Source organism: Dreissena polymorpha, chromosome 2 (assembly GCF_020536995.1).
Source record: "Dreissena polymorpha isolate Duluth1 chromosome 2, UMN_Dpol_1.0, whole genome shotgun sequence".
Classification (NCBI taxonomy): Eukaryota; Metazoa; Mollusca; class Bivalvia; order Myida; family Dreissenidae; genus Dreissena; species Dreissena polymorpha.
The window spans coordinates 75,118,468-75,141,561 of record NC_068356.1 but is presented as its reverse complement, the minus strand read 5'-3'; the positions used below and the strand labels follow the sequence as shown (position 1 = coordinate 75,141,561).

General features: G+C 34.1%; 2 protein-coding genes across 3 annotated transcripts in view; one reads left to right on the top strand and one right to left on the bottom strand.

Annotated features, from left to right (window-relative positions):
* Positions 1 to 23,094, top strand: part of LOC127867651 (alpha-(1,3)-fucosyltransferase fut-6-like) — a 74,380-nt gene that overhangs the window by 23,509 nt on the left and 27,777 nt on the right. The window lies entirely within an intron of this gene.
* On the bottom strand, positions 107 to 21,623 carry LOC127867652 (collagen alpha-1(XIV) chain-like). 2 transcript variants are annotated; one of them, XM_052408974.1, is made up of 8 exons: positions 21,392 to 21,623; positions 18,841 to 18,867; positions 18,485 to 18,691; positions 18,283 to 18,339; positions 16,202 to 16,339; positions 2,232 to 2,449; positions 1,406 to 1,592; positions 107 to 414 (listed from the first exon to the last, which is right to left on the bottom strand). In XM_052408974.1, the coding sequence occupies exons 1-8, from the start codon at positions 21,459 to 21,461 to the stop codon at positions 122 to 124; spliced, it is 1,197 nt and encodes a 398-aa protein (XP_052264934.1). In that variant the 5' UTR covers positions 21,462 to 21,623; the 3' UTR covers positions 107 to 121. The 2 variants fall into 2 exon arrangements, with proteins under 2 accessions (XP_052264934.1, XP_052264933.1); XM_052408973.1 differs by lacking the exons at positions 107 to 414; positions 1,406 to 1,592; positions 2,232 to 2,449 and adding exons at positions 12,382 to 12,875; positions 14,073 to 14,259; positions 14,903 to 15,120 and having other exon boundaries at positions 21,392 to 21,593.

Sequence of the window (23,094 nt, the reverse complement as noted above, 5' to 3'; positions counted from 1 at the left end):
TCACACACTGTCTTAATGAGAAATTTATAAGGAGGAAGTTCTTACTCCGTTTGCATTTTAAAAGTCCTACAGATCAGTATGATCCCGAGTGTTTAGACATAACCACTTATAATCTGCAAATTTAAACATCAAACTCAACACACGGGACGTTCGTCACAAGTTGTTCGATCTCGTCGACTAGTTCCTTCAAAACCTGAAATCCCTCAATGGCGAACAGATGCTTATTTTTCGGATAAGACACGTAGCTGATTACTTCTTTCATACCGGGCTGTGTGTTGATTCCAATCATGAGCCCAAAAACGTCTGCTTTATCTTGAAGCTTCAATGCCGCCGCAGTTGCATTGCCCCCACAGTTGGACTGTCCGTCGGTCAGAATTAACACTTCCTGTTTGACATCCGGTGAATTGCGCATGCCTGGTATCGAAAGAAATATGCTTGTTAATTGGTGATACCTCCTCAAACGTTAAACACTTTCACTGTTAACAGTGCATACTTTATTTAAGAAGTGTATTTTTAATGCTAGTAATTTTAATCAATTATTTTAATACAGTTCATGCATTTACTTTCGTTATGTTATCTAAACTTGTGCAGACACACTATCATTCACAGAGTAAATCATCTGAAGGTACGAACGCCGTTATTGGAAAGGAACACGCACAAACATGAACATACAAGCATAAAATATCTATAAGATATATATAGATCATCTATAAAACTCATCACGCAAAAAAACATCTGATCCCAAATAAGATTGCAGTCAAACCTAGAAATAAACATTTAGAAGGTTACATTATGTTGACCTTAAAGACATCGACTGAGAGCCTTGCTTTCATTGTTGTGAACGTTAAATTAGAAGAAGCGAAGATCCTAACGTGTAAGCTAATGTAATGTCGGTTTTGCACATAAAAACTACATTTTAAGATAATATTTGTATAGCTCAAACAATTGGAATTAGAATAGCTTGTATGTAGGCAACTTTCCATGGAAATCATAAAGGATATCCTAAATTTCAACAAAAAAAATCACAATGCTTCGGAAAGGGAACACAACTTTCGGCTACTGTTTGTGTTTATTTTTAATTTTTTAATTTACCAGTATTTCAACATGTGGTCAAATCTTTCTGCATACAATTATCGTTTTTTGGTAAAATAATGTTTGATATTTAAAAAACCATGTGTACACAATCTAAGTGAGATAAATCCATATGTGGTTATGTGTGTGCGACTACTATTTAATGTGAATAATTCTCAACTACATAGCATATTAAATAATGTGTGATTTCTTTTAATGCGATAACGTTTAACATCAAGAACTAAAGTGGAGAAAATAAACATAATTTTGCGCTTTCTCCGTTTCTGGTGATGATAGTGCGCGTTGTAATATTGATTACAAAAATCCACTATACCTTTTGTAGTATCAAACATGTTGTTATATGCGTAATTGAACGCGGTCGCCGTGCACGTGCCAGCGTCCATGTAGGGCATGGATTTGACACCCTGTTGCACGAGTCTCGTACTCGGTTTGTCGTCGAAATCAAAGATCTCCTTGACGTCTGTCGAGTACTCAAGCAGGGCGGCTCTTTGGTATCGGCTCTAACATACATAAAACACACACATGTAACTAATGTCATTGCAAGGAGAGAATGTTCAGAGTATTCCAGCTGATATATGCCTTCCGGTTAGAGCTTCTCCGATAATCAGAAATAAATCCAAAATGTGCGATTACTCATATCATTGAGCTGAATATTTTAATTAAATTAATTGTACTCCAAACATGTTTGTTTTTATCCTTTTCATGCATTATTATTAGCAGTCTAGCTAAAAAGAAAGATGTTATTTACTATTGTTCAAGGTATTGTAAATGACGAAATTAAAATATTAATCTAAGATCATGCAGTGCTAACATAAAATTCAATATCATCCATCTAAGTGAAGCAACAACCATGGCGTCCTTATACAAAAGACTAAAACAATACAGTGATGAATCATATCAAACTATGTTCCATAGAATAAAATCGAAAGCTGCTGGTGAAGTATCGATAGTTGATTGCGATGATTGTCAATTAATTTAGGGCTGCACTATAGAATCGTTGCAGCTCCTGTAAGGGTTAAACTCTCTCAAGTTGAAGAGGTGTTAGTCTGTCAGTGCAGTCGAACATTAAATCACAATAATATCTTAGCGTGGTCATTTGGTTCTACGCTAATTTATATACCGGTACTGGTAAGGCTTACATCGAATGGATCTGATATAGGACACAACATGCCAAGGAGTCGCGCCAGCTGCGTCTTTGCGGTCTCGAAAAAGGCGTTGGTGATACTTCCAGAAGAGTCCACTATGACAAGCAGATCTCGCAACTGACCGATGGCTTCTCCGCGTTTCATAACACTAGGCTGCCTCATGAAGTAACTGACGATTGCGGTCGCCGTTGATTGGATGGTCGGTTTCTGAGCTGTGGATGGATATTGTATTTAAGTCTCTATAACGCTCTAAATCAACGAAAATTTCGTAAAGAATTTCGTAAAATAAAGTTTACCTAAACAATCATTGTTCCTTATAGCAAGTGCCACAATTTCAACGCTGGATGCGGTATGATTACATCGATTTTTGTAGATACAAAATGCCCGTTTTTATTTATTTGTGACACAATTAATTCCATTTTAATTTCCCGCAAATATATCTATTTATACGACACACGAACACTAAACTGTTACCTAACAAAACAATAATAAAAACGAGCATTTTGTATCTACAAACATCTATTTTACCAGACAACACCTGGCGTTGAAATTTCGGCAATTGCCAAAAGGAACAATGATTTTAATTGCGCTTTGACACAAATATGGCCATGGGAAGAAGAAAGTTAGTCGTGTTTAATATATTAAACACTTTTACGAGTGAACTGCACATCAATTGATTCATCTAAAGTGCCGAATGCCTGCGATGTATTATTCTTACCTTAAATCGTGATATTAAACTACGAAGATTTGGAAAAAGGAAAATTAATATTATTTTCTTGAAACTGATTGATGAATTTTCATAACAATTCATTTGTATTCATTAAGTAAAGCTTTGCCACAGAAATGTTATAAGAGACAATAACTCCACAAATATCAAAGACAGATCTTTACTCCGCGCTCCATCATAAAATCGCCTATTATATATATGGGGTTCCAATTTTATACTTTTTCATGTCAATGTCTTCACAATTAAATAAAACTGCGTACTGTACCTGGGTTCTGCAGAAGAAAAATACCAATACCAATAAATCCCAAAACACTGAAGATATAGATATACGTCTTTCACTCTGCACTTACTATCATGTATTCTGTATTTTTTTATTTGTTTTATTATAATATCATGAATTGTAATGAAAATTTAGAGATCACATGATAATCAACAAAGAGCAATAACTCTGTGTATAGTTACGGTAGTTAACAATGCATCTAATCTTAAAGCCGTGTAAAAACATATGTGGTTTAATTTGAATACCTTCAGTTATAAGGGAATTATGTTCCGCACAACTAAATTGTCTAAAGGACAATACATATGTAAATCCTGAAGAGATCGTTTTGGTTCGTGTTCTCTGCAATAATTGTCTTATTACATGAAGGTTCATTTGAATCCCTTTAATACTTCATAATTTATGCTCAGTACAATACGCGAGACACATTCATGGACGGACGATGAGATCACTAGAAGCCTTTCTTTGGATCAAATCCAAACATGCTTATTTTGAAATCGGTCACATTTTTTACTTCGAAACGCATACCATTTTAAACGTTCGTTACAATGTAGTTCAAGTATATTAGACTCATTATGAAGTCAACATCGCTCTGCTAATTTAAAAGACTGTCTGCAATGTATTAAAAGTACGATTTTTAAACGTGAACAATAACTTTTACGTACTTGTTTGTTTCTCTTCATCAAGTTCGGTGGGGCATGCGGCCCCTCCGTTGGCTGGGTAGCGAAGAATTTTCCTTTCTCTCGTCATCTGACCGAAACCCAACGGCCCACTCCACGGCGTCCATTGCGATACCAAACAATCTTTCTTTCCGAATAGAAAACCGCTTGTTTCTACGAAAAAACATGTTAACGGTTAAAAACGGTTAATGTTACCAAATTTATCGCCATTTTTTAGAATTAAAAAAAAATACAATAATTCTGTTATCTGTTATTAACATTCAAATATTGATATTCTCAATGCAATTTGAAAGTATAAATACTCAATGTAATTCTGGATGTTTTATAATGAACATGCTTCCGGACATTGTGAAAGACACAGCATCATTGGTCAACCGCATTTATGTGGTGATCTAAATTTTAGCCAATACCAGTTGGAGGTACTAAATGCATGCGTGTTTGAAAGACGTAAATACAACAACAAGGGTGTGTTAACAATATACAAATGTATCGTGACGACCAATTTCATGAAAAGTTAAGTATTTGTGATTTAGGCCTTAGACGAACCTTAAAACGGGCTTTCAATTAACCACACAATCGATCAAACGCAGCGCTTTATAATTGAAGTTAACAATTTGAGATGAAAGTGATCAGCGGTATTATATGAATAGTAACAAAACTATTTAAACATTTATATTATTTGAAACTGATTATATGACGATCGTGGTTTGTGTTGGTGTAAGCCTAGATCACTGTCCATTAATCATAAAAATAAACACCGTGGTCTTGTTTTTTCATTTATAGCCTGTTTATTATTGGTACTGATTATAGATTCTTTTTTGACATAATGTTATTGTTTGTTCATAAAATGCCTTCAAAGCTCGAAAAAAGGAACGGCAATTGGGGTTTTATTGATTACTTATTATCATTGACGTACATTCTATTTCAACACACCTAAATAATTGATTGCTGTGTGGGTTTCATGGAAGCAGTTATTAATAACTTGCAAACACCGGTGCATAGCTTGCCAGTCATTAGTCGACGTTTCGTATAAACGAACGTGAAGCAAAGGTAAAAGGGGGTACGACTGCCAGACAAAAACTTGTTAAGTTAGTAGGAAAATGACGTAAATGCAGTCGAGGCCATTTAACCTCTCCTGCATTCATGCAAAACTCATCGAGCCCTTCTTCCTCCCATCTTAGGGCGAAGTTAAATCACCAGACAATGTAGGTATAAGCACACGTGCTAAGTTTCATATCTTTCATATGTACTTCATTTAAACTAATATATATGTCACTGTGATACAAATATATGTGTTGTGAATTAATAAAAATAAAAATAAAAATGGTAATCTTTGATAAATGTGTAAAAAAAAATTCGCTTTACTGTTGCCAGCTGAATGCTCCGAATGTATAAGTGATCGTTTAGCAAGACATGTTTGCAACCACCATTTTTTGTAAAAATTATGATCCGCTGTTGCTTTTCACGCGTTTACTCTTGCATGATTACTGTTTATTTCTGTTTGAGAAATAACTTGACTACCTTAAATTCAGTAGAAAATCGCAGTTAAATGTAAAAAGAAGGAGGACAAATAAGAGGATCGCGCATTCGATTCTAAAAACGGCCACATGGGCTCTGATTCAAGTAGGGAAGATGTATTTCACTTTCTGGTATGTGCAGTAAGTACTGGTTAACCACTTAACCAAGATAAATGCTTGTGGCATAATTTCGATATAACTGATATATTGTAGAAACAAAAACAAAAGATTAAAATCAAACAAACAGCACCTGATACAAGTAAACATTTATGTTGATATTGAGTTAAGCTTTAAACAATCCTACGTCAAAAACATTACGCTCGTCTCGTTACGCATCATTGAAAGTAATCACATTGTGAACGATGCGTTACGTTTACCTTTCTTTAGTGTAGCTATGGTTGTGTTTACAATTGTGAACGTAGCCTTCATCAAATCGTTGAAGAAACTGAAGGGGTTCGATATGTCAAATTGTGGACCTTCATTTGTGATTGTTACAAAGGACATTTGATTTGTGTTAACATGCAATAAAACTAAAAGCGAGATTATACGATTTGTATACGTGTTAAATTGTAATATATTGATAAATATATGTTACAATAACACAAAATAGGCAAGAAAATGCATACATTTAAGACGAATTTCATAAAATGCAGCAAAAACAAATGAGCGCCCGAGTCAATTGTGACGAAGATATTACGTACATATTTTCCTACAATAACCTAAGCATTCGTCTTTTTATTAGGATCGGAGTAAGTTTTCGTGTGTCGTTTGAATAGATATCGTTCAGGGGCGTAACCAGACCCAAATTTTATCCGAGGCAGTATCTTAGGTCATTCGAGGGGGGTCCGGGGGCATGCCCCCCCCTGAAATTTTTGTATACCTAGAACGTCTCTGGTGCGTTTTAAAGGCCATTTAAACCACTTTTTATACATTAATTATCGGAATCGTGGACGCTACATATGACCGTTTAGTTATAAGATATTATATATAATGAATTTTTTGTTCATCAATTTTATTTTTGAGTTATCATCAAATAAGCTTCCGCAAGCTTGCTGTTGTAGTGCATACAAGTGTACCGTGAAAAAATCATGGACGACTTTTTTCAATTTAGAGCTTGAAAGCACCATATGCCTCTTTTTTTCCTCCAAAAAGGTTTAAATACATATAATTAAAGGCGTTTTCAATCATAAGCACATATAAAAAGGATCATTGATGGAAGTTATTTGGAAAACTACCGGACCTACAGAGGTTCAAACCAACGCAGAGACATTATAATAGTGGTCAATGGATCCAGAGTCTGACGCGTTACCGATTGCGTCACAGGGACACATTCCTTTATCATGACGAGTACAAATATTTAACTTAAATCAGTAAAGTTTCTGGCCATTATGTTTTCAATTTTGTTGTGTAAAAATTTTGTTTTAGCACTGCGTCATCATTTTCTGTCAGTTTTATCATCAACTACATCGACTATTAAAAAGAAAAGACTTGAACTTCTTTATAAATTATATCAACAATGTTTTCTACGCGGGATATCATAACTTGATAATTCTAATGTCAACAAAGATTCTTACCACCTGAAACGGTCCCGGATTTGACTCGACGCCGGCCATAAAGAAAATACCAATAAAGCCGAAAACGCCAACCACACGAAGTGTTTCTAGGTACAAAATAGACCCAGACCTGGCCGTAAAAACACCCCATTCTAGCTCGGTATGTCCCGATGTCCACCATGATTGTAGCATCGAAGTGTACAGTGCGACGCTTTGTTTGATAAACCGATTACCAAATCATTGTGCTGAACCATTTTGGCATCAATTGAAGTTATGATTAATAATTGAAATATTTATCTACCTCAACACGAACCAATTGACCTCAATGATAATATTTGTTTGTGAATATCATAGTGCCTAAAATTCATTAAATTGCCTCAATTTCTTATATAGATTTTATTCTTTGACATAAATTTTCCTTTTTTCCTTGTAATCTCAACATTGCTCGGCAAATTTTAGCCGAGGCAACTGCCTCGCTGTGCCTCAGCGTTGCTACGACGCTGTCGTTGCAGGAAATAAAAATGATCCGTTAAACTTAATTAAGATTCACATTGTACATGCATGATATACATGCTGGCGAATTCGACTGTACAGACGGTTTTGATTTCAGAATTAAATATCTGGCTTATTTCGCATTTTTCGACACATGTTCTTCTTAACTTTTATTTTGATTTATATTGAAATATATGCATCATAAGTTTGTTTAAACATTTTATATAAATTCATAAATATTTGACAAAATCGTATAATCTCGCTTTAAGTGACAACCTTGAAAATGATTACTCGCCATTCCATTGTTTGAAATAACATAATCGAAATAGAAGCTTAAAAACGCCAGTTTGAATAATTCTCTGTTTTTACTTTGCGAACAAACGTTAAAAAAATGTTTTTGATTATTATTTCAAGCCCACTAACTCATCCGCTATGCGAATCGATGATAACTTCCATTTACAAAACATTCGTTTCCAAACGGGCATTTCCTTTAAACATTTTAAAAAAATCGCTACTTCCATAATTTTGACTGGTTGACCTGTTTTGGTAAACTGCACCCTGGACGTAAAATTGAAAGTTACTACCGCTTTTAAAATGTACACTGGTAACTTTCAAGTTAATACTTTCTGTATTATTTGAACTTACTATGGAGTTAGTTGATATTTACTGAATGCATTTTAACCGTTCGTACAATCGCAAGGGTCATTGCGTGACTTGACTTCTTTTGATTAGAAGCACTGTGATTGGGCTTTGGGGATGGCTGATCCGGAAAGGTTTATCCCATTTGAACTTCGAAGAAGCATTTTGTTTTGTAGGGAGTTCAACACCTTAATCTATGTATAATTATAGAGAACGTGTTTATTATCTTTTGTACATGTCCGACTTTGTAAATCAACTGTATGCACGTGCGTAAATGTGTAAGCCCAGGCACGACTCTGTATGTCAATTCGTACTTAGCGTTTAAAAAATGAACTTTATTAACGACATTCGCGCCCATGTTTGATAGTGTTCAATTCATAAAAATACATGTATTTAATAAAGTCAGAAAAGTGTTGCGCTTAACCATTTCACTTTTAAATGTACCAACCACTCTAATTATATTTGATAAAGGATTTGGTTTACAAGAAAATAGGGCAGGCATATATGTAACGCATGCCCGTTCAAAGACAATGTAATGAATGTGTGTTGTTTTCTTTAGACCTATTTATTTTATATTGATTGTATCGAAAGCTTATTAAAACTCTCGCGAGTCCGTTCCCTGGGTGCAAACAGTGCATGGTATTTTGGGAGGTGATCGTAAGAACGCTCCCAGAGTGTGGATCGAGCCCATGACCTCCTGGTCGTTAGACGAATACCATATTCGACTTATGAATGTTATGCTGTTTCTTTAAATTTCTTTTTATAACTTTCTATAATGCACTTGCAAATCATGTTTCTTGTAAATCTTTTTTGCTTAATTTCGTACAATCTTTTACGTAAGAATGTGTCACTTCACAATTATGAAAAATCACTATATCAATTGTATATAGAGCTTATATGAGTTTTGGCTCCTTTATGGATTTTTTATCCGTTTTAATGAACACCGTTTCTGATAGTTAGGTGCAGAATGAACGGCGTTTCTCGGGTTTTACACACGGGCTAGACAGAATGTAAACATTCCGTTAAGAACTTTATTTTTGCAAATAAGTTATTGAAATACATTTGCAAAAATCCTTAGTGCATATAAGAGATTTTGTCTTGCAGTTTGTGTCGATATCTTAAGGTTTAAGAATAAATCTTTGAGTACGTCTGAAATCGTTGACAAAATTTCACGTTTCGTTAAGCATAACCGTGTACAATGAATGCAGTATATACCGAATTGTGTAACAAGAACACAGGCCTATTGAATAAAGTAATTCCGATGTGTTTTACATTGCCATAGGCAGCATACACATCTGTCTTTTATGCACTAGTTGACATTCTTAAGAAAAAGTATTAAAAAAAGTTATTTGAAATAAAGCACCAGTTACCTTCGTGTATACAATTATTAAAGTTCAAAGGTGGAACCCCATAAAGTCACGTGACCCTGAACCCTGCTATATTTCTATTTAATAATAACATGCAGCATCAATAGAAAATCACATACATATCTTGCTACAATTCATTACAAACATTTGCCAATTTTCGAGTATATAGCCATTTGTTCAATATAGTATCTATATCATCGCAAAATAAATTACAAGAATAACAATACATGTTGCGTGACATCAGATGGCATTGCTTGTGCTCCTTATTTGACAGATGGCTACTCTAGTCTCTACGATTGACAAATGTTTGACATACATTGTAGAGATGTAGGTTATTGCCTTATAAAGTTTTAGGGCTGAATGATTAAACATTATTTTACCAGTAATTGTTTATCCCAATAGTGATAATTTATGTTTTGTATTTTAATTGCTTCACGAGTTTACTGCTTTGTTTCGTTGAATAAGAACATTTTGACGGTAAATATGATTCAGTCATTGGAGAGTAATCCGGCACATCTAGGCGCTAACATGCTACTACTTTACCACGCAGGCTATTGCCTTTTGATGGATGTTTAAATGCAATATCGTTTATGTATGTTCGCTGTATGCGATGACAATCTCGTGAATGATGATTTTCATTAAACATACACATATTTTAAACGTTTTTCTTGGTCAGAAGTGTTATTCATTTTGTTTTCGAATATAATGTGAACATTCTGTTTTTAATCAATAATACTTTTTTTAGTTTATTATTCATTTTAGCTCGATTACACCGAAAGACAAGGTCAAATTGAAGCAATCACGAGTCCGTTTTTTGGGTGGAATCAGTGCGAGATGCATTTGAGGGAAATCTAAAGAACGCTCCCACAGTGGGGATTGAACCCATGACCTCCCGATATCTAAGCGGACACCATATCCACAACGACAAGTCGACTTTTTTTATAATTTATTTGCAAAATGTCATAATGCCAAACTATTAACTATCCCCAGTAACACTAGTACTTAGTGCAAAATGATCTCTTACATGTTGTCAGTTAAACAATAAAAATATAATGATTTGCAAAGGCATGTTTGATGCATTTCTGTTAATTGTATAATTATATGAAAAACATTTTTGAGTAGTGATGCACAGTTATTAGGTGCTAGTGCATGTGGTCAAACAGCCACACACCATAAGGACAAGGGGTTGTTTATTGACTTATAATAATTATTCTACCTCTGTTAGAATAATTAAATGTTATCAGAATCAAGTGTGGTCTTCAACTGGGTAACATCTTATAATCTCTGGATAAATGTTAATTTAAAATAATTTGTTACCAATATAGAAGACACAATTTTGACCCAATCTTAATGACCCTTAGTCAGAATGTTTATATCGGCGATATCAGTGCCAAACTGGGTAATTAAGTAGGTCAAAACTAGGTCCACATGTCAAGTCTTCGACGGTGCGTGTACCTTGAACGCAGATTAGCATTTTTTAGTTCATCATTGCTTATTTGTTTGAGCTAATATGGATACTAAAAGGCTTCTTCAAATAATAAAGTAGCCTCATACCTGGGGTCGATGGTATAACCCTATTGAGCTACGTTTTTGAACTGGTGTTTTGAATTGTTATTTTCTGAAGATATTCAACTAAACACGTGTATCACAGACATACGACCACACAGCTATTCAAACCATTTGGTTCACCGGTGCTGGGCACGTGGCCAAGTCACTTAAACATTATCGATATGTCATAAAACAACATTTTTCAACATTTCGACCAAAATATGTTCTGATACCATATATGATATCAGAATATTTTTGCCGAGTGAGGAAAAATGTTGTTTTATGAAATACATGTATTGATAGTGTTTTAGTGACTTGGCCCACGCCTGTGCTTTGGTTAAGACCTTTGACTCGTCGTATAAGCGGGGTTGTGCTGTTTTTTTTAGAAATAACTTTCTTTTTTTACCAAAAGTAACTTGTCCCGGCTTCCATTCGATAGTGTTTTAAAAATAGAACAAGTATACTCGTTAACTAATTGTAATAGTGCGGTTGCATTATCTTACTAAGTATTTTTAAGCGTTATTTGAACAACTTCTCCATCAGCTGTTGACCAATCTATGATATTTTACCACTTTCCACGAAATGAAATACCCGTGGTAAAAGAAGTCTCGTAATTCGACAAAATGGTATCGATATTACGTAAGTTTCATATGCTTAGCAAAATGCAATGTTTTACACAGGTACTCTGTGAAAAACAATCTTAATGTGTTTATACAGTGGGGGTAATCACGTGATAGTCCAGATGGCGACGTCCATACCGAGAAAGTTTTTTTCGACGTTTTATACCCTGTATTACTTTTGTTTAATTTTTAAATGACGCTCACTTTCCAGCCATATAAGTAAACGTGTGATAAGCGTTTATTTCGTTTCAAAATTCGCTTTAAATCTCGACTTTACTCCCCGCAAATGTTCTTGGTGGAGCTTTAATAAGGTCATCCAGGTTACAAATTTCGCAGCGAAATAAAGTCGTGATAAAGAGCGATTAATTAAACAATTAATACAAGTTATAAAGGGTAGAAAACGGCGAAAAATACCTGCCTCGGAATGAACGTCGCCATCTTGACTATCACGTGATTACTCCCTCTTCGAAATTAAAATTACACAATTAGTAATTCCATCCCAGTTCTTAGCACACATTCATACATTCAATAGTCTCTTTTTTAGCAACACGACATTTTTTTATTACCTTTTTCTTAATACTTACCTAATGCCAACATATTCAATATTTTATACGACAGTATAAAATATGGAATATGTTGGCATCGGGTTGTCTACAAAATAGAAGTCTGCTATCGACCGTCTCATATGAAATGTTAGATCCCGTGTATAATACAACGAAACATATTTTATCACGATCTATACATTTAATTAAAATCATACACGTGCACACAGACACACGCACTATCTTAGGATACATGATGTGTTCACACACTTTCTTAATGAGAAATTTATAAGGAGGAAGTTCTTACTCCGTTTGCATTTGAAAGGTCCTATAGATCAGTATAATCCCGAGTGTTTAGACATAACCACCTATAATCTGCAAATTTAAACATCAAACGCAACACACGGGACGTTCTTCACTTGCTTTTCGATCTCGTTGACTAGGGCCTCCAATGCTTGAAATCCTTCAATGGCGAACAGATGCTTATTTTTCGGATAAGACACGTAGTTGGTAAGTTCATTCATACCTGACTGTGTGTTGATTCCAATCATGAGCCCAAAAACATCTGCTTTTTCTTGAAGCTTCAATGCCGCCGAAGTTACATTGCCAACACAGTTTGACTGTCCGTCGGTCAAAATTAGCACTTCCTGTTTGACATCTGTGGAATTGCGCATGCCTAGTATCGAAACATTCTTGTTAGTGGATGCTACCTCAGACGTTGAAAACTTTCATGGGTAACAGTTAAAAATTTATCTAAGAAATATAATGTGTAATGCTAGTAATTTTAATCAATAATTTTAATACAGATCATGCATTTACTTTCGTAATGTTATCTAAACGTGTGCAGACACCCTATCATTAACGCAGTAACTCATCTGTAGGTACGAACGCCGCAATAGAAAAGGAACAGGCACAATCATGAACATACAAGCACATTCATCTATAGAACTCATCGCGCAAAAATACATCAGATCCCAAATAAGATTGCAATCACAACCAGAAATAAACCTTTAGATGATTACATTATGCTGACCTTTAAGCCATCGACTGAGAACCTTGCTTTATATGTTGTGAACGTTAACCCATTTATAACTGGTGGACTCTCCCATCCTTCTAAATTGGATCAATTTATTTCCAAAATTAGGGATGTCTAGTATATTTATTTATATATTTGGAATATTTCTTACAAAAATTCCTTTAAGCAAACAGCGAAGACCCTGATAAGACGCCGCATCATGCGGCGTCTTATCTCATTCTACGCTGTTTGCCAAGGCATTTTTCTAAACGCTATAGGCATAAATGGGTTAAAATAGAAGTAGCAAGGATCTAAACGTGTAAGCTAATAGAAACTTATATTTGTTCATTAAAAAAAGGAAAATATTTGTCTCATATTTGGATACTGTCTTTGATTAGTTTATTTTTAATCTATAATTATTTCAACATTTGGTCAGCTCTTTCTGCATACAAATGATCACTTTTGGTAAAAAAAATGTTTTCTATTGCAACAACATGTGTACAACATGTCAATATGCACGATACAACGTATGTAGGTGTAGTTGTTCGTATTACTATTATTTTATGTTATGAAATCTCAATTACATAGCATTTTAAATAATTTGTGTTTTCTTTTAATGCGATAACGATTTACATCACAAACTTAAGGAGAGACAATTAACAAAACTTTGCACTTTTACTGTTTCTGAATTTAATAGTGCGTGTTGTAATAGTGATAATAAAAATCCGCTATACCTTTTGTCGTATTAAACATGTTGTTATATGCGTAATTGAACGCGGTCGTCGTGCACGTGCCAGCGTTCATGTAGGGCATGGAATTGACACCTTGTTGCACGAGTTTCGTATAAATCCGCTATACCTTTTGTCGTATTAAACATGTTGTTATATGCGTAATTGAACGCGGTCGTCGTGCACGTGCCAGCGTTCATGTAGGGCATGGAATTGACACCTTGTTGCACGAGTTTCGTATTCGGTTTATCGTCGAAATCAAAAATCTCCCTGACGTCTGACGAGTACTCAAGCAGTGCGGCGCGTTGGAATCGGCTCTGACATACATAAACACGCACATGTAAGTAATGTCATTGCAAGGAGAGAATGTTCACAGAGTATTCCAGAATAAGACAACTGATATATGTCTTTCGGTTAGAGCTTCTCCGATAATCAGCAATGATTCTTAAGTGTGCAATTGTTCATATCATTAAGCTGAATATTTCAATTAAATTATTTTTACTCTAAACATGTTTGTTTTTATCCTATTCATACGTCATTCCTAACAGTTTAGCTATAAAGACAGATGTTATTTACTATTGTTCCAGGTATTGTAAATGGTTAAAATAAAATATCAATCTAAAACTATACAGTAATAACATAAAATTCAATATCATGTGTCTTAGTGAAGCAACAACCATGGCGTCATTATACAAAGACTCAAACAATGTAGTGATGAATCATATCAAAATATGTTCCATAGAATAAAACCGAAAGCTGCTGGTGAAGTATCGATAGTTGTTTTCGATGATTGTCCATCGATTGAGAGATGCACTAAGCAATCATTTCAGCTCCAGTAAGGGTTAAACTCACTCAAGTTGAAGAGGCGTTAGTGTATCACTGCAGTCGAACATGTAATCACAATAATATCTAAGCGTAGCCGTTTGGTTGTGTGCTAATTTTTATACTAGTAAGGCTTACGTCGAATGGATCTGATATAGGACACAACATGCCAAGGAGTCGCGCAAGCTGCGTCTTTGCGGTCTCGAAAGAGGCGAGGCCGATACTTCCAGAAGAGTCAACTATGATAAGCAGATCTCGCAACTGACCGACAGCTTCACCGCGTTTAATAACACTGGGCTGCCTTATTAAGTTACTGACCATTGCGGTCGCCGTTGATTGGATGGTCGGTTTCTGAGCTGTGGATGGACATTCATTTAAATGATACACGCGTTCGCTTTGAGACAAATATTGTCATGGGCAGAAGAAAGAAAGTCGTGTTTTAACGTAATATATAAAACACTTTTCCGAATGCACTACACATCAATCGATTCCACTAAAGTGCCGAATGCATGCGATATATTCTGACCTTAAATTGTGATATTAAACTAAAAGATTGGAAAAAGGTGAAGCAATATTATTTTCTTGAAACTGATTGAATCATTTTCATAGCAATAAATTTTTATTCGTATAGTAAAGCTTTGCCACAGAAATGTAACAAGAGATAATAACTCCACACATATCAAAGACATATCATTACTCAGCGCCCCATCTTAAAATCGCATGGGGTATCAATTTTATACATTTTCATGTCAAAGTCTTCACAATAAAATAAAACTTTTCTGGGTTCTGCAAAAGAAAAATACCAATAAATAAAAAAAAACCTGAATATATAGTTCTACGTCTCTCACTCTGCACTTGCTATCATAAAGTCTGTTGATTATTATTTTTTTATGTAATTATCTTGCATTGTTAGAGATCACAAGAAAATTAACAAAGAGCAATAAATCTAAGTATAGCTATGGTAATTAACAATACATCTAATTTTAAAGCTGTGTAGCAACATATGCAGTTTAACTTGAATATCTTCAGTACTTAGGAAGTTATGCTCCGCACAACTAAATTGTATAAAGGACAATACATCTGTAAATCCTAAAGAGATAGTTATGATTCTCGTTGTTTGGACTTATTCATAAATAAATGTCTTATAACATGAAGTTTTATTTGAATCCATTCAATACTTCATAATTTATTCTCAGTACAATACGCGGGGCACATTCATGGACGCACGATGAAATCAATAGAAGCCGTTCTTTGGATTGAATCCAAACATGCCTATTTTTTTTTACTTCTACGCGCATAAAATTTAAAACGTTCGGACCAATGTTGTTCAAGTATGTTAGACTCATTATGAAGTCAACATCAATCTGTTAATTTTAAAGACTGCTTGCAATGTATTAAAAGTACGATTTTTAAACGTGTACAATAACTTATACGTACTTGATTGTTTCTCTTCTTCAAGTTGGGCGGGGCATGCGGCCCCTCCATTGGCTGGGAGGCGAAGAATTGTTCTTTCTCTCGTCATCTGACCGAAACCCAACGGCCCACTCCACGGCGTCCATTGCGATACCAAACAATCTACGAGGAAACAATTCCGTAAACGGTTAATGTCACAAAATTTATCGCAATTTTTTTAAGAAATAAAATATCTATACAATAATTCTGTTATCTGTTATTACCATTTAAATATTATTCGTATCAATGCAATTTGAAAGTATAAATACTCAATGTAATTCTTGATGTTTTATAATGAACATGATTCCGAACATTTTGAAAGACACAGGATTATTGGTCAACCGCATTTTTGTGGTGATCTACTTTTTTGTCAATACAAGGGCCTGGTATAGGGGAAATAACCCTGGGTTATGGTTATGGTTAGGGTTAAGGTTAGGGGTCGGGTTAGGGTTAATGTTATAGTTAAGGCTAACCCTAACCCAAACCCGACCCCTTACCGTAACCCTACCCCTTACCATAACCCTCTAACCCCCCATGCTCATAACAATATCAGGCCTCGCTCGTTGTCGTTGTCCGCTTTCCCAATACAAGTTGGAGGTACTAAATGCCTGCGCTTATGGAACACGTGAATACAGCAACAAGCGGTGTTAACCTTGTCGTTTAGGCCTCAGACGAACCTTTAAACGGGCTTTTAATAAACCACATAAACAATCAAACGCAGTGATTTACAACTGAAGTAAACTTTTTGAGATAAAAGTAATCAACTCTATTGTATATGAATAGAAACAAAACAAACAAATTTATATTATTTGAAACTGATTTTATGACGATCGTAGTAGGTGTTTTAAGCCTCGATCGATGTCCATTAATCAGAAAAATAAACGTTGTGGTCTTGTTTTTCATGTATAGCCTGTTTAGTCATGGTACTGATTATGGATTCTTTTTTAGCATGCTGTTATTGTGTGTTCATAAAATGTCTTCAAAGCTCGAAAAAAAGGAACAGCAAATGTGGTTTTCTTGATTCCTTAGTATCGTGGACGTACATTTTACTTCAAAACACCTAAATAATTGATTGCGATTTGTGAGGTTCATGAAAGCAGTTATTAATAACTTGCGAACAACGGTGAATAGCTTACCAGACATTACCCGACGTTTCGTATAACCTAACGTTAAGTAACGGTAAAAGGTGGTACGACAGCCATATATAAACTGTGTTACTTAATTGGAAAATGACGTAAATGCAGTCGAGGCCGTTTGGCCTCTCTTACATTTATGCAAAACTCCTGGAGCCCTTCTTCCTCTCATCATAGGGCGAAGTAAAATCACTTTACAATGTAGTTATAAGCGCACGTGCTTAGTTTCATATCGTTCATAAAAACGTCAGTTTGAATTATTATCTATTTTAACTTTACCCATATGAACTCCGAAGAAGTATTTTGATTTTGAAGGGAAATCAACACCTTGATCTATGTATAATTATAGCGACCGTATTAATTATCTTTTTTACATGTCCGACTGGGTAAATCAACTGTATGCACGTGCGTAAGTGTGTAAGCCCAGACACGCTTCTGTATGTCTATTCGTACTTAGCGTTTAGAAAATGAACTTGATGTACGAAATTCGCGGCCATGTTTGACTTTGTTCAATTCCTAAAAATACATGTATTTATTAGAGCTAGAAAAGTGTTGCGCTTAACCCTGTCACGTTTAAATGTGCCAAACCACGGCCGTTGATCACGCGCGTCACCTCTTTTTTTTAGATGCATTAATAAATGAACAAATGCAACTTCCGAAGTGGCGCTCAGGCCCGGATGTTTTGAAATTCCATAATGCAATATTATGAATAAGAGGTGCGTGAACTGTTGAAATTGTATGGATATTTATTGATGCATCGCATGATACTCTTCCAAATTCGTACTTAAAAGGGGAGATTATAAGTACATTACCTTTAGTACATATATAAACTTGTACAAAATGTCATTCAAAGTACGGAAATGTATTTTAAATGAATAAAGGTAGAGTACAGACATATTGTCAAAATGAAACCAGCAAGTAGTTAACATTTACCAATAGGCGTCGTAGGTGTAGGTTGCGTTGATTGTGCAGGTGGAGTCAACCATCCATCTAAAATAAATATAAATACATATAGATATTAGATTTTATATGTTATTATGTTTAACGCGACCGTTAGTACTCCAATGTGCCGTGAATAGCTTTAGTGGTCACGGATGTAATGAAGTTGTGATTAAATATGCCAATGCAATGTTACCTTCACACACAAAGTCGCCAACATGGTTGCAAACTCCTTTCGACGAATCAAACTGGGTGCCTGCCGAGCAGTTCTGTCTCTCCCAGTAGTAGGTCACCGTTGCGTCATCATGGCTTGCCAAGGTAGCGCAGTGACAGAACGAGGTGCAGTTCGTGCCATGCATGAGTCTCAAGCGGATCTCATCATGCTCGTATTTAGAGCATATGGCTGAATTGTAATACATTAATGTCGTAAATTGTGTACGTACAGTGCGTTGTATGAACGAGAGTTCTTGACTCAAAGGTGTTCAATACTTATCTTAAGAAAAATAACAGAGTTGTAGAGGACAAACTGTTATGTCTTAAATATTTACTTACCCCGCTCTATACAGCCAGCACTTTTGTCTGAAAGAAAAGAGATATATAACCATTATCAAATATTTTGTTGACAATTTGTACAAACATTAGATAAAATAAAGCTTTTCTTTCGGATTGTGTGTATGCAATTGAACGATAAAGAAATTCATTTTCCGATTTAATGTTTAATCACTTTACAAAACGCTCTTTTCTAAAAACAAAACAAACGTTATTTTTAAACCATCTCTCAATTCACGAGGTAAATATGTTTATGGTATCCATGGTTATGTCGCCATAATTAGAAATAATCAAGTTAACACAAATAGAAAATTTAACTCTGTAATTTAAGATAGACAGATAGTTTATGCAGACATATAGAAATGTTCGCCATCTTAATGCTCAAATATACACATTATTCTATGTCACCTATCTATGCATGGCAACATAACATTAAATAACAAATCATAGTCATTTAAGAATACAAATACAAATAAATACAATCAAAGATAAAAGCACGTAAGTTCTATCAATGCGGTAATGAAGTTCATTGAACAGTTTTATTAAGAATTGCATTTCTTTTAACAAAAGCGTCTTTGATAAATGTACACACATTATAAATTATTGATTTGCCACACGAAACTAGTAACTTGTGGATTTTATAGAACAGAACAGAACTTTATTTCGACTTGTACATAGAACATCGTCTGACTTAGCCATGTTATATTATACATTTCAAAAGGCCACGTGAAAAAGAAAATGAAAAGTGGATGTACAATAATGATAAGTGTACTTAACGTATTACATGACAGTGGTTGGAAAAGAAAAAATCTCATTGTTCAAACATACTATTGTGACAGGTGGCAATCTATTATCATGCTGTTTATATATATGTAAAATAAACCAAAATGGAGAGTGGATTATCTTACGCATATAATGTGGATGCATATGCTAATAATACTTATAGGCAGTGTACATTTTTTGTTAAGGTCAACTAATTGTCAACAAAATAAACAATCAGACACGAATATTTCACATATGTGTAAGAGTAGATATTAATTATTTCTTTAGTCGTCTAGAGAACTGTGAAAGATGAATAATAAAGTAGAGATTCTGCGGATCATTATAATAATTATAACACATTTGCATTAAATGTGGAAACACAAGTAGGCATTTCTATTTCACCTCGTGTTGTTGCAGTTACTGGTACTGCATTATGAGGATTATATACATAAAACAAACAAGCAATCAGATAAACAAACACTCAACCAAAGCCGCGGAACATAACAATTCAGCTGGTATTTACGCAACAGTCAATATGAATTTCCTGATTAACAGAGAAATGTGAAAGATGAATAATAAAGTAGAGACGATACTGATCATTATAATAATTTTAACACATTTGCATTAAATGCGGAAACACAAGCAGGAATTTCTATTTCACCTCATGTTTTTGCAGGTACTGATACTGCATTATGATGATTATATACATAAAACAAAATAGCAATCAAATAAACAAAATACACAACCAAACCAGCGGAACATAACATTTCACCTGGTATTTAAACAGCATTCAATATGGATTTCTTGATTAACAGAGCTTCTTTCACAAAAACAGAGAACTTAATGAGAACATTTTTATATGTGCTCATAAGGCTAATAATTCAAATACGGATGGCCGTTTGAGATAATAAGATTTGATTATCTTTTTCCAAATATCTGTATAACATGGGCAGATTATAATAAAATGATATTCATCTTCAATATCTCGTGCGTTACACCAAATACAATATCTTTCTTTCTTCCTAGCTATGCGGTTATTACCAAATCTACATGTTTGAATTCTTAATGGATGACATGACATTCTTAATCTAAAGAAGTAAAATCTGAGACTTTTGGGTAAGATATCTAAATATTTTTCGTATATTATGATATTTTTAATTCTTTGTTCAAAAATAAAACGGGACTTTATATACAGTTTAATTCACAAATTGAAGCATAACTATGTTATAGTTTGTATTCATCATGAAAAAGCAAATATGTAGCATGTACATAGTTGTTATAAATTGTTTTGACGAATCCTTAATCGATATACATGTATATGCAACATTATGTCTGTAATAACAATGAACCACCAGGGACATCACATTAAGTAACAGCCACCGGTCCTTTAAGGACAAAAGCCTTAACACTAAAAATATACAGTGATTTGAAGTGGGTACCGTCTGAAACGGTGCAGGTACAATCGGTCTTTATCTACCTTAACGACCATCTATTCATATAAATATTTTATTTCATGTTTTTGTTTTGAAACTGGAACTCTTTAATAACCAATATAACCATTTGAATGACACAAAACATGCATGGAATTTACAATTGCATCTACCAAAATTAAGACACATAATGTATATATCTTAAACGTTTAAATAAAATTCTAGAATGATAGTTCTATTACAAAAATATCGCTGTTCATGTCTAATGTCTAAAAATGTCGATACAAAGCAAGTTTCTTTCTTTTTACGATCAGAAGTATAAGAAATTAACATATCAAATACGATTGCAAATCTTATCTTACCTTTCTGGGCTCTTGTCTGCCGGCCCCAGACCAGCATGGCCACCAACAGTCCCAGGAGAAGAAGCTTCATTATGCAAATTTGTTGCAAACTGTTACCTTCTTAATCAAAACGCGCTTTTTATACATTAACCCTCAAAGGTTGAATGACATTGATAACGATATGGGCGTAGTCTTACCATTAAACGTCTATTTTAAATAATTCTAATGTATGCTGAATTGCTTTGATGAATATTTAATGTTCTCGTTAATAATGTATAATAATAATAATTATTTCCTTGAGAATAATTTCCTCACCAATATAATATTACGGTAGCGTTGTCAGAACAAAATTGTACTACAAATAAATTAGGTATAATTTTGATTTTTATATTAAAGGGGACTTTTAACGTTTGGGTAAATTGACAAAATTGAAAAAAGTTGTTTCAGATTCGCAAATTTTCTTTTTAGTTATGATATTTGTGAGGAAACAGAAATAGTGAACATTTACCATGCTCTAAAAAAAGCCATTATATGCATCTTTTGACGATTTAAAAACCCGAAAATTATAAAGCGTTGAAACGCAAAACGAATTCATAATTTGAAGAGTTCTGTTGTTGTCGTTATTTTTGGTGAAACTACGAGGATTGCTTATATAAAGTATAAAATACACCTGGCATTGTTTCCGGAAGGATGGTCTAAGTGGTAAACCTTTTACTCCAGGACTCCAGGGGTCAGTGGTTCCCGCCCTGCTGAGGGTTACCTTTTTTTCTTTTTTTAATTTTATTCTTGATTTTTTACTGAAGTTTTTTATATCCAATGTTAACATGTATCAATATAAAGCATTTAATGACAAACTTCAAAACATGCCAAAATCTGTGAAATGGCCCCTTTAACATAACATCATATTCCTTGAATACCATTTATTGCAGAACAGTCATATCATTACCATATTTAATATATTTAATACACATATATATTTTTAGTTGATTTAATACTTTTCTACTAACGTATATTCAATTAAAAAGCCTTTCAAAAAGAAACTCTGGGGATATTGCCTGTTATTCTTATAATTCATAAGAGTGAAAAATATAGTCAACAGATGAATTATAGATATGTCATGTGTTTCGTACTTATTTCGCTAGTTTTCTTAGCATAGCAAGCCATATATAAATAAATACTCATACAAACAAAATAAAAACATATTAAATAACCTAAAGATGTATATATAAACAATCTTCTATCAATGAAAAACGACGCAAAGTTGTAAACATGAATCTTTTTAAAGTTCCGAAGTATCAGATGTATAAAAAGGTATTATACAATCAAGTTATCAATGTATCTTCACAAAATTGTCAAACAAACATTTGTGTACGAAAAGTCAGACTTTTTGGGTGCGGAAATCTTAAGAAATGGATCATCGTACATTTATATCATTATGATAGAATGTGGCCGGATTTGTATTTTTAATGTGCTTTTGTAGATTTTTACTTAATTATAACAAAATGGACATACTCTTAAGAAAACCAATAATAAATACAGTTAAGATCGTCGTTGTATTTGTTATATGAAATAAAATGGCAAATGACACACGCACTTTTTTAATCACCTTTATCTTTTTCAGTAAACTATACCATGGTTTATAAGCCTAAATTATCAAACCAGTTTTTTGTTTGTAAAATTGAGCCTACAGTCTTCTAAAAGCTTCCTTAGAAGAACGAAATAAA